Genomic DNA, 11,948 nt, shown 5'->3' with positions numbered 1-11,948 from the left:
GATTGATTACAACCAATTATATCGACCTGTGCCTAGGGACCAGCAACGATTGACCAATCAGAGAGTCCTATTTTGAACTGACCAATCAGCACAAAGAAATCTTTTTGTTCTGATTGGTCAATTAAACGCCACTTTATGATATTTATTATTCAGTATTTTCGAACGTACCGCAATTCTTTTTTTTTTCTCTTTGTCAATGGATTATGTGTGTACATAAAGTCGCACATGTATACAAAATAATTTTTGAAATGAAATCAAAGTTTATACTTTATGAGAGAGAAAGAGAAGTAGAGGAAAGGTAAAAGTGTGATACTGCAAATGATTATCCATCAAAGAAGAAAATAGAAAGATCTCATTTATATTTCTGCTTATCTCTTTACGGTATGTACTAGGATGCGGTGAAATAGATTCGTTGCAAGTAAAATAAATACATAGGCGACTTGGAATGTAGAGAAATCTTAATTTGCGTAATCACACCTTAGATTCACGACATATTCCCAATTATATTCGAGTAGCTATATTTTTCACATAATATTTCACGCGCATGGTTTTCAACATATTTACTTTTCACTCTTTGTCACGACTGATTTTATTTAAATCTGAAAACAGGCAATCATAGACGGTGCTGAAGCTGTTAAATTTTAATAGAGAGTTTGTATCTCATAATATCACATCCATAAAGAAGAAAAAGAATTTATGTACTCTGGGGTACAATGGTTATCTGCAAATATTATCGACAAGGCATTTGCCGTTACGGGCAATATTGTCAATTCGAACACATAAATAATTTTGGTAAGATGCTTGTTAACGATATCTTCACCATTTAGCATCACAAATAACATCATTATTATTTTTTCAAACAGGCAACACCAAAGCTGAGCATAATGAGGATGACATTGCGTAAGTACTATATCAAAATGCTATTATTCAACGTGTTTTATATAATGTAAATTCAATTTTTATTTTTTTCCATTTGTTTATGTAATATTAGTGTCACGGTAGCCAAGGAAGTACTTCTTGCGGAGAGAGGTGGACAATGGTTATTATCATGTTTTGGACCATTCAGAGATCGTCCTATCATACCAGGCATGCAAGATTTATCTCCCGAGGAGGTTCGATATGAGATGTATGAGGCACAGAAAAATGGTTTGGTTGAACAAGCAGTTAGTAGGATTATGCTTCTATATTATTCAAAAACAAAGTATCTAAAAGATTCTTGAAGGATTATTTCAACATCTTGTCAATATTTAGATACTTTGTAAGAATGCATGTTTTCTTGTAACTTTCCAGATATTAAATTATCTTTGGAAATTATTTTTAGAAATTACATTTTCAACAATTGTGCCAAGATATGAAGGCGAAAAGAGAAGCGTTAAAAAACCCCACTCGAGAGACAATCACAATGTTGGTATGTCTCAACTGATACAATTTTTTTTATATAATCACTTTGATTAATCGATGAGAATCTTTCAAACTAATATAGGAATATGATTGTGTTTCAGAAAAGGATTTTGGGAAGCAGTCAAAAAGGTAGGTTGAACATAAGTAGTAACACAGCTGAAAAATCATCTATTTTCTCCTTTACAGCTCCTCATTTGGGCCTAGTCAATAGCGCATCGACTAATAATGTGTTTGGAAATAAAACATTCGGTGTACAAAATAACAATCCATTTGGTGGAGGAGGGTTTACTTCTTCGAGTAACACATCGTCAATATTCGGAAAGAGTAATAATAATTCAACAGTGTTTGGTAGTACGGCGACCTTTGGAAACAATCTCGGTGGATTCGCTACCGCGACAAATACCAACTCCTTCTTTAGTGGAGCAGCCAACACCTCGACATCGTTTAACAATGTACAAAACAACACTCCCCCGTTCGGAACACCTCAGAATAATTCAATCTTTGGCGCATCGACACCTCAAACCGTATTTGGCCAAAATAATAATGTATTCGGCTCTACGAATCAACTCGGCAATGCATCTTCCACTTCACTGTTCAACAATCCAATGACTTCGCAAGCAAACACTTCTCTATTTGGAGCGACAACCACTACGCCCAACTTATTTGGCGCCTCATCATCTGGCTTACAGACAAGCTCGGTATTCGGTGCTTCTACTACCTCATCTGGTTCATCTTTCAGCGGTGGTTTATTCAATCAACCGAAAACGCAGATGCCTGCGTTTGGCGGAGCGCCAGTTTTCGGCGGGGTAACTTCCAACTACGCCAACAATTCCAGTGGTAATTCCATCTTCGGCGTTAATCAAACATTCGGTTCTACTACGAGCGGTATCTTTGGTGGATCCACAGCCGCTACGGCACCAGCTTTCGGAGTATCTACCGCTACAACGTCGGTTTTCGGCGCGTCTATTGCTACCACAACGGCACCAACTTTCGGTACATCCGTTACTACAACGCCGGCTTTTGATTTGAACCAACAGCACGGTAATAATACTTTTGGAACGACGGTATCTGCCCCGAATGTCTTTGGTAGTACGCAAAATACTGATGCCACAATGTCAGGCAACAGTAATGCACCGTTCGGAACATCGATCACTGCTGGTCCATTTGTCACCGTTAATTCGCAGCAATACGATTCTGCGAACGCGAGCTCGACACCGTTTACCGGCACGGGATTTGGTATTGCAGTCGCAAGTACAAATAGTACGTTTGGCACCACAGAAACGTCTTCCAATTCGATATTCGCAAACGCGGGAACTACCTTCGCAACCTCCAACGCGACCATTCCGAATCCTTCGTTTCCTACGTCGACATTTGGCAATATTAATGTTTCCTCGTCGACTAGTAGCACAACTCTCACTACAACCACAAATCCATTTGCACCTCGAACGCAGCAAGGCACGCCGTTCGGAAGTGTCGCACAAGTTCAATCTAACGCTATTGATCTCTCCTCTCCATTCGGAAAATCACCATTTAACGCCACAACCAACACTGTCATCGACGATACAGTTTACAGCGTGGAAGGTGCATTAACGGATGATGAAAAGAGCATGTATTTGGCTGAGAAATTTATTATCGGTAAAATACCACTCAAACCTCCTACCAAAGATATAAGGTAATTCCATTCAGAGATTTATATAACGATACGTTTGTAAAGCATGTGCTGTGATAAAAACGCGTTTCTGTTGCTTGTAAATATCAAAATCTTTTTATGACTCAATGTACATAAAATCAGATTTTTAATATAAATTATGATAATTAAAAACTTTTAGCTCAACTTTAATTTGACAGTTTGAAATGTACAATTCAAAGAATAATTTGAAAAATTAATGCGGTAATGTACATGTATGAAAAGTAATAAAATGTGTAAAAGTGATTTTGGTTTGAGAACTGCGATTCAATATATGTATTTCTTTTGTACTAAAATCTTTTGATTTATTGAAATAAAATCATTATTGTTAAGTCGACAGTCCATTATGTTTGACAATTAAATAATCAATACAAGTTAAATGTACAATTTTGAATGAATAATACATAATATTATTTACATAATGTGTTAAATAATACGCATTATTTACATTATATACAAATGCCGATTGATCGTATTACAAACTATGATAGCTTGATAGATTTTTATATTTATTCCACATATGTGTATGTGTATATAATATATGTGTGTGTGTGTGTGTGTCGGAAGATAGAGGCAGAAAAGAAAACAGAAAGTAAACGCTATTGGTAAATCGCGTACTTTCCAGTACCTACAAATAATACATATACATATTATTTCTCAGAACATTACATACGTAATCGGGTCATATTAAGTGTAGAAACTCTATAAACATGGTTGCGGCAAATGACACAGAGAATTCGACGGATAATTAGTTCGTTGCGTATAGGTCGCAGTCTGATTGGATGCAGTCTGCGATAGGCCGGATGGTATACCATTTGAAGATTTATATCCGGTGACCTACAAAAAAGATTTTAAAAATAATAAAGATCTTGCAACGAGAGATCGATAATACATGGCTCGAGCTTGTATCGGATGAGCTATCATATCATACCTTATCATTCATTTCAGGAAATATTGTGGTTAAATTGAAATTGGTGAGACTGGTGCCTCCAGAGGGATGATGCGGCATAGCCATCGGATTGCTCGAGACGATTCCTCCGCGCACCATATTGGAATTCATCGAGAAACTAGCCGCGGCACCTTGAGCACTCATGGCTGACGGTGGAGGTGGAGGAAGACCATTGACAGTCTTAGCGTATACATTTGTTTGCGGATGATTCTGATAAAGAGGATTGGCGTGGGGCGGCGGTGGAGGTGGCGGCGCCAAAAACGTTGCCGAATGATGATGGTAGTCTTCCAACGGAGAATTGATGCCAGACAGTGGGAATTCTGCAAGATTCTGCATCGGACCAGCTTCAATAGCACTCTTACGTTTGCCTTTTTTCGCAGCAGTGGAGTATGAACGTTTGTCGCAATTCGGATGTTTTCCATAGTGCTGAGGATTCTTTCCATTAGCATTCGCCGAAGTAGAAATTGTATTTGCACTGGATGTATTCGCGGTACTGGACGAGCTCGTTCCTCCCATGTTTGGCAACAAGAAGCTGTTGGTCTCTTGCACGTAATCGGCGGTATTGTCATGCAGCTGCATGCCCATATAACTGTTGGACGTGTTGGTAGAAATACTGGTGATAAAGTTACCGGTAGGATATATAGAATTGGCAGAGTTGGACGAATATGCGTACGTGTTAAAATTTTGATTGACCACTGATTGACCGTAACCAGCTGCGGCGCCATCGTCCGGCGGTGGTGCGCTCGAAAAGTAATTAATCGGCATTACCGTAGCATCCATGGCAGCAGCAGCAGACAAACCATTCTGGAATTTATTCTGCGAATAGTTGGTCGTAAACTTGATCGACGCGTGCTTGTCCTGATGATGGCTACCAGCATCGTGAACGCTGGTTCCGATTAGCGCTTCCGCGGTGTAATTGCTCTTACAGTTCCTGCTTCTCCAATGAACGTTATTCTGCTGGTATTTTTGTTGCTGTTGCGGTTGCTGATAATTCTGGTCCGTAAACACAGGTCCAGAAGATTTTTGTTCTTCGTGCCTTTGATGCAAGTTGTCGTTGGTCGTAGTAGACTTGCGAATATCCATTTGTCGTTTACTTGTCGTTCTTGGACTCGTGTTGCTCTTCCTTTGATGTTTCCTAGCCTGCTGTTGTTGTTGCTGCTGCTGCGAATGCTGATGTGGATGGTGATGTTGATGATGCTGCTGATGATTCTGTTGCTGATGGTTCTTCTCTGCCTTTTCATGTTCTACCAACTGACTCACAGATAAAAAGGTGGAAGCCGAATGTTGCGCATTTTGAGTGTTCAGTATTGCATGCAAATCTCGCCCCGACACATTGTTTGTCTCTTTCTCCTTTATCGACGTATCTTTGCCTTGCTCCGTGGAGATCCTTGATGAGGGAGTTGCAGTAGCGAACAAAAAATTCTGCTTCTCTGTTAGATTGGCGCTCAGATCGAGATCACTCACCAGAGATTGTAGACTTGACGGTACGATATGTTGATCGATACATTTGATCGATGATTGGCCAATTACATGTTCGACACTATTGTGCACGCTATTTTTCGTCGGCGACCATGGAAACGGTTGTTCCTCGGAATAAAAAGTTTCCGTAGACCTCTTTGGATCACTTTGCAGAACTGGCAAATTCGGGAAGCTATGAGCGGTGGCTGCATCATAATTATTATAAAACTGATTCGGAGTGCCCTGATTGTATGTTGTCTGGGTAAACAAATTGTTTTGACAAAATTCCAGCTCCTTGCCAATTGGTGGTAAAATAATATCGGTAATGTTCGCAGAGTTATGTTTCACTTCCGGCGTCATCATCCAGTTGACTGGCGCCTTGACCGCGTGCTGTGAATGTTGATTACTCTTAGATTTGCTGCCGCTATTATTGTTACCGCTGTGCGATTGTTGTTGTTGCTGCTGCTGCTGGTTATGCTTTACGTCACTGCTATTGTAACTACCGTTGTCATGTGGCAGAACAGAAATTTGTCCTTGGACAAGAGTCTGATACTTGTGCTGACCTGGTTGTTGCGTCGTTTTTTCCGCATATTTAAAATTCGTACCAGTGTAAGCCTCGATTGAGTATTTCATCTGTACATTACTTTCCGCCAAATCAAAGTTATGTGGTTCGTAGGTGTAGATCATTTTTTCCTGCTTGGACGACAGACTCTGATGATTCTTCGGACCATGCTGTTGAGACTGTTGAGGCTGTTGACTCATGCCGGTGCTATACTCGTTCTGCATATTGTAGTCCGAATCCATACTGTATTTATTCTTGCTTTTATTGCCATCGCCGAATTTATAGTCATTGTCAGTTTGTTGACTCTGCATCCTATTTTGCTGCTTCGATGGATCATTCCTGGTTTTTGAAGTATCGACAAAAGACTGCTTCTGTGGCTCAATCTTTCCCTGTCGCAACTTGTCGATTCCAGTTGACACGGTTGGATAATCGTCGCTAATCAATACTTGATTGGAGAAATTCGTATTCTCTTTGTGTAACGGTACGTAATTGTAACTTTCACAAATAGTCTTTGCCTCGGTATTATCGTTCGGATGCGGCTGTACTTGTTCAAAGTGCATCAAATTGTTATTGTTGTTGTTGTTGTTGTTGCTACTGCCGCTGCCGCTGACCGGTGAAAATGTCGTCCACGAGAGAATACTAAAGTTGGACGAGTTGTGAGCAACAGTGGTAGTGGATTTGGCGTGATTCTCCGTCATCGTATTCTGTTCATAGTTAGACGACGTATGTTGCGAATAGCGTGGAACGATGTTTTGTTGTACAGCCGTTAATTTGCTGTTGGCCATAGCGTTTGTCGAAGCAACAGCATTCGTCTTCTTGCTATCCTTGTTATTCGTATAAGAAACATAATTATTATGCGTGTCATCGGTATTTAAAACATTTGTTCGTTCGCTCGAATTGCTCATTGTCTCCTTAACGTCGTACTGGAACGATTGGACAAACGAATCTACGTCCACTTTCTTGGCGGGAACGTAAGTCGAGTCACGTATGTGATTGTGCCGCTGTTGCTGTTCCTGAGATTTGGAGTTGAGCATACTGTTCAATTTTGTCTTCTGATCCGTCTGATTCGGATTGTCTGACGTGTCTGTGCTTTTGCTCAGCTTGTTGTAACTTCGTTGGAAAGGATTTTCCTGATTCACGGTCTTTGTGATGTAATCTTGGTTCCGCGATGAAGCGCTCGTAGTCTCGTTTGTCTCACCATTTGTGTATGATATCGAGTCCTTCTGCGACATCGTTTTCGTTTGCGCATAATTATTATGAGAGCTCGCAATGATATGTTCCTGTTTTTTGTGAACATCAAACGTTTGTTGAGAATCATTTAAATCTAAGAGAACATGGTTATCCTTAGGTTGATTGTACATGGGTTGCATGTCCTGAGAAGGAAAAGTTGGAAGAGGACACTCCTTGGTTGTCGCAGAATAATTGGGCAGAGATGTCGCCGGAAGACTTCGGTCTATCTGATTGGTGTAATCGACACGATGATCGGAAACAATGCCGCCAGAATCAATAAGCGCGACCTTGTTGTGCGATGGATAGGTAACATGCGATGAACTTTGCGAGCCTTTATCCTTCCCCTGATCTGAATAATCCACTTGGAAAGATCGCAAAGTCGCAGATGATGAATTCGTGGTCACTGTCGCACAGTCGAGGCGAGTGTCCAACAAATTCTGAGAGCTATCAGTGGTTTCGATGCGCGAAACGACTGATGTAGAATTTGGATTCTGAGTTGTCGTCATGGCGTTCTTGTATACAGATAAGCTCGGTGTATGTTGCGGTGTTCCCACGCTATTATTTACCGTCGAATAGTTTGGCAAAAAGTTTGGCGCTCCGGAATATGCTATGTCAGAATTACGATTTGTTGTTTCTTGGGTCACGCAATTCATAATATCGCTTTTATCCGTAGATGCAGAAATGTTTACTTGAGAAGTTTGAGATGAGACGACATTCACGTTGTTCAGCGCGTTCGTTGTCATCAGTTGACTCGAGCGACTTTGACTTGCTGCTAAACTTGAAGAGATGCACGAGGAATCCACAGCGGAGAAACTAACTGAGGAATGAGAAAAAAATGCATTGGTAGTTGTCACAGGTTTTTCCAAACTCGATGTTAAGACAGTTTGAACTATTTTATACGGTTCCCGCAATGTCTCCTCGCTCATCACTTTTGGTAATGATTTTGTCGTGGAGCACTCTACAGGAGCAATTATGCCTGTGTTCGTCGAAGCGACTGGTTTTTCTTCGCAAGACGCCTTTAATCGTTTCTCTGCAATTGCATGAGACGGAGAAGACGTCTTGATTTTAAAACTATTGGGCTCTATGGTGCCGATTTGCAACAGCATCGGTGGAGTCTGACTGTGATACTTGAAGTCCTCTTTCATCTCCTCATCCAAGACTTCAGTCTTGCCGTTCAAAGACGACACCAACGGAAAAGACATCAAGAATGCCGCTGTAGGCGATATCGATTCCGAATTATGCGAACTAGAAGGAACTTGCAACGATGCAAATATATCATTAGATAAATCCGAGTGTAATCCATCAGTTCTGTTACTGATCGGTACAAATGTATTTTCACTGGTATATGATAATGATTTTGACATCTCATCCTTCGAAGTTTTTGTCAATTTAGTCTCATCGTTAATTACATTGCTAGATAGCAACGAAGATGACGATGATGACAATGACGATGTTGATGATGATATTGATGACGATGATGAAGATATCGGTACCGATACCACTGCATCGACAACATTCGCACTCGCGTCGGATTTCATAGTTGTCGTAGTATTTGTATCTAAATTTAGAATGATCTTGTTACTATCTGCGGTGCACATTGTGTCACATTGCGTCTGTTGCTTCTCCTTGGCTGTCGTCGCACGTAAAAGATTGTCGAAACGTTTGCCTAAATTGCACTCCTTCTTTGATTCATTTGAACCTACAGCCTTTTCCGCCACGTCAATATCAGTCAAGGTCGATTTCGCACCTAAATTCTCTGCGTTTTCATCATTCTTCTCCGCTATATTATCTATCGACATGTTAAAATTGTTGGACGATTGATCGGCCGTATCCGTCTCACGTAATTCGTTGGGAAACTTGTCCGAAACGGTCCGCGACGTCACAGTATTCTCGGTTGTTTCCTTATCCATATCGAGGCAATTTGTCTCCACGATATTTATCATTTTGTCTGTTTTTGACGTATTTTCATGACTCGCATCATTCGCCACTTCCGTAATTGCATCGTTTGATTCCGTGACGCCAGATTCTTTTTCGTTACTCGTAGTCACATGCTTATTTGGGATATCTTCTCCTATTTTCTCTATAACATACTTTAAACTTTCGATAGATTTGCAAGTGATGTTAAAATCTGACGCTTTCGAAATGATCGATTGAGCGGTATTTATCTCGCTGTTTGTGTTCTTCCGCTTTTTGTCTTCTGGTTCGTTTGCAGAATCGGATTCTGCGGATAAAGTGCGTTTAAGCGTGGCTTTTCGCACAGTGGTTGCGTCTTCCTGAACCTTGATAGTATTTTCTTTCGACGATTTCCTCTCGATATTTTCCTCAATCACTTCCGGCGTATTTAAAACACTTTTATGGTTTTTGGAGTGATTTTTGCAACTTTTTTTCACTTCCGATTCTTTTTTCGCACTGTCTTTTGGCTTTTCCAGTTTCTCCTTGTGTATCGCCGGAATAGGCATTTTGTAAGTCATGGTCGTCTTTGTAGTATCTTTGCTTTTTGGCAAGATGCCCTTGTGCCCGCCGATTTTCGTAGCGTTGATTATATTCTTCACATTGGACACCGAACTGTGAGAATCGACAACCATGTTTGCGTGAATAGCCGGTAGAGTGTTCAGAGTGACCTTTTGTACAGTGTTGATCAAAGCGTGATTACATATAGAGACGACAGAATTTTGAACGCGATTTGCCAAAGGCTGCATCACAATCATCTGATTCTGCTGCGTGCTACTGAGTATAATTGGATTAGTTGGCGCTTGCTGTGTATTTACAATGATATTCGATGTCATCGGAGCTACCAAGGGCATCAACTTTCCATCGGAGAAAATGAGGGTATTGGGAGTTAAATTGGTGACAGTGCTGACTGCAGGTGGTAATGCCGCTTTTTTCTTATCTTTACGTTTGCTCTTTTTCTTCAACGTTTTTTGGGATTTAATTTTCTTTTCCACTGAAAGGAAAACAATAATCCACATTAACGATTGATAATATTTTTTGAAAGTATATTAATTTTTTTAAACTTACCACGTTTCTTTTTTGTATTTATTGTATTATCCGTAGCAGTAGCTCCATTAATAGAATCTAAATTAAGACAGAATTGATGAGTTGATGCGCTTATTCAACATCAATACAAGAGAAATTTTATGCAACATTATATACATGCAATTTATTATTCTGAATCTATCTGTACCGTTTTGACAATGTTCTGTTTCTTTCGATCCAGTTTCAGCTACTGCTACACTATTCGTATTATCGGAATTATAGTTTTTGCTATTGGCGCAATTCACCCGATTCTCCTGATTCTCTATCGAATTACAGACATTCTTATCAACAGAAGTTTCTTCAGACAGCTTTTTCGAAGCTGATGATGTCACAGATTTTCTCTTAGAAGGCACTTTATTTTCCACAGATTTTTCCTTCTTTTTTGTCCCTACAGTTTTTTCTATAAATATCAAGAGTAATATATATATATATATATATATATATATATATATATATATATATATATATATATATTACTCTTGATATATATATATATATAGTTGAAAATTTCCAACTATTGCAAAATTTATCATGCAACATACTTACTTTCTTCGATCTTATCAAAATATTTATCTACATCGTCAACATTAATTTTGTTGGACCATTTTAAAGGGGATATTTTTTCAAGAGCTGGTTCAGCTGGTATAGAAATTCCTGCTTCTTTGAGAAGAGTAGACAGTAATTGAGTACGAGACATTAGTTGAGTCACGAGCTTTTTCAAGCGAATCAATTCTTCCTCTGAAAAATCAAACCGTTATATTATATATAATTTCATTATATATAGAAACCATTATATTTAAAGAAATATCAATATCATATACAGCAAATCACATATACATACTATGTGCATCGGTTGCATGATTAGAGAATAACTCTTCGGTACGACTATGCAGGTCTTTTATATATTTTGTAGCGTGAATTAGAATGTCGACTTTGTTGAGTTTGCGACCTTCCTGATGTGGCGGTAGAAGATCCGCCAATGTTTTGAAATATGTGTTCATACGTTTTCTTCTGTCTCGCTCCCATGTTTTCGCTTTGCTACAAAGAGTTTTAAATTTAATAAAAAAAGAAACCAGTGTATTGCAAAAGCACGATTCGCGATAAATTCCTTCAATTCGCGTACAATCGTCATCCGTTTGAAATAAAAGGGTGTTAATTGCGAATAGCTCTTTTGCGAGGTGACAGATTGGAGCAGAAGACGAGAGGTTAGTCAGTTTATAAATCCAAACTCACGTGTTCTCTTTTCGTGGCATAATTTATCCGCTTGACATCATCTTGTGGAAATAGCCTGCCGCGAAAAATTCCGGTGCGTCACTTGTCCCTGACATTGTGCTACGATTGTGAAAATTGTCTTCGCATCTCCGACATTTCTCGAGACAGGTACTCTCGCAAAACATAAAAACTACGAAACACACAGCTGTGTGAGCCGGGAGTAGAAGGAAACAAGAAGGCAGAGAGACAACGAAAAATCGGTCTCGCTAAACAACGTCGGTAACTTGGGAATCTACTTTATGGACAGTACGAATGTCATCGTACTTAGTAGTTTGACAAATCGCCCCGCGCTCTCAATCGTTAGAAATATCGATACGACTATCTTTCTTTTTTCTCTTTTTTCTGGCCAATGG

At 39.6% G+C, this 11,948-nt stretch overlaps 2 protein-coding genes across 3 annotated transcripts; one reads left to right on the top strand and one right to left on the bottom strand.

Annotated features, from left to right (window-relative positions):
- Window positions 1-179: 179 nt before the first annotated feature.
- On the top strand, window positions 180-3,334 carry LOC145961617 (uncharacterized). Of its 2 annotated transcripts, XM_083082038.1 has the most exons (7): window positions 180-381; window positions 610-792; window positions 864-900; window positions 992-1,163; window positions 1,322-1,408; window positions 1,503-1,530; window positions 1,588-3,334. In XM_083082038.1, exons 2-7 carry the CDS (start codon window positions 714-716, stop codon window positions 3,075-3,077), a joined length of 1,893 nt encoding a protein of 630 aa, XP_082938164.1. In that variant the 5' UTR covers window positions 180-381; window positions 610-713; the 3' UTR covers window positions 3,078-3,334. The 2 variants fall into 2 exon arrangements, with proteins under 2 accessions (XP_082938164.1, XP_082938163.1); XM_083082037.1 differs by having other exon boundaries at window positions 1,503-3,334.
- On the bottom strand, window positions 1,733-11,760 carry LOC145961614 (uncharacterized). Its single transcript, XM_083082024.1, has 7 exons — window positions 11,557-11,760; window positions 11,165-11,361; window positions 10,870-11,061; window positions 10,472-10,723; window positions 10,306-10,362; window positions 4,020-10,231; window positions 1,733-3,925 (listed from the first exon to the last, which is right to left on the bottom strand). The coding sequence occupies exons 1-7, from the start codon at window positions 11,574-11,576 to the stop codon at window positions 3,791-3,793; spliced, it is 7,065 nt and encodes a 2,354-aa protein (XP_082938150.1). The 5' UTR covers window positions 11,577-11,760; the 3' UTR covers window positions 1,733-3,790.
- Between the last annotated feature and the right edge of the window lie 188 nt (window positions 11,761-11,948).

Source organism: Camponotus vicinus, unplaced genomic scaffold, assembly GCF_025532165.1.
Source record: "Camponotus vicinus isolate PSW18456_S1 unplaced genomic scaffold, iyCamVici1.0 SCAF_11, whole genome shotgun sequence".
Classification (NCBI taxonomy): Eukaryota; Metazoa; Arthropoda; class Insecta; order Hymenoptera; family Formicidae; genus Camponotus; species Camponotus vicinus.
Note: the sequence above shows the minus strand (reverse complement) of the source record. Positions and strands in the feature narration are given on the sequence as shown.

Bases quoted from the DNA above. Each gene is read 5' to 3' on its own strand.
- LOC145961617 (XM_083082037.1), top strand. From the start codon at position 714: ATGGTTATCTGCAAATATTATCGACAAGGCATTTGCCGTTACGGGCAA. The intron at 901-991 runs GTAAGTACTATA...ATGTAATATTAG, and splicing joins CATAATGAGGATGACATTGC to TGTCACGGTAGCCAAGGAAG. The intron at 1,164-1,321 runs GTTAGTAGGATT...AATTATTTTTAG, and splicing joins ATGGTTTGGTTGAACAAGCA to AAATTACATTTTCAACAATT.
- LOC145961614 (XM_083082024.1), bottom strand. From the start codon at position 11,576: ATGCCACGAAAAGAGAACAC. The intron at 11,062-11,164 runs GTATGTATATGT...TTGATTTTTCAG, and splicing joins TCATGCAACCGATGCACATA to AGGAAGAATTGATTCGCTTG. The intron at 3,926-4,019 runs GTATGATATGAT...TCTTTTTTGTAG, and splicing joins TTCCTGAAATGAATGATAAG to GTCACCGGATATAAATCTTC.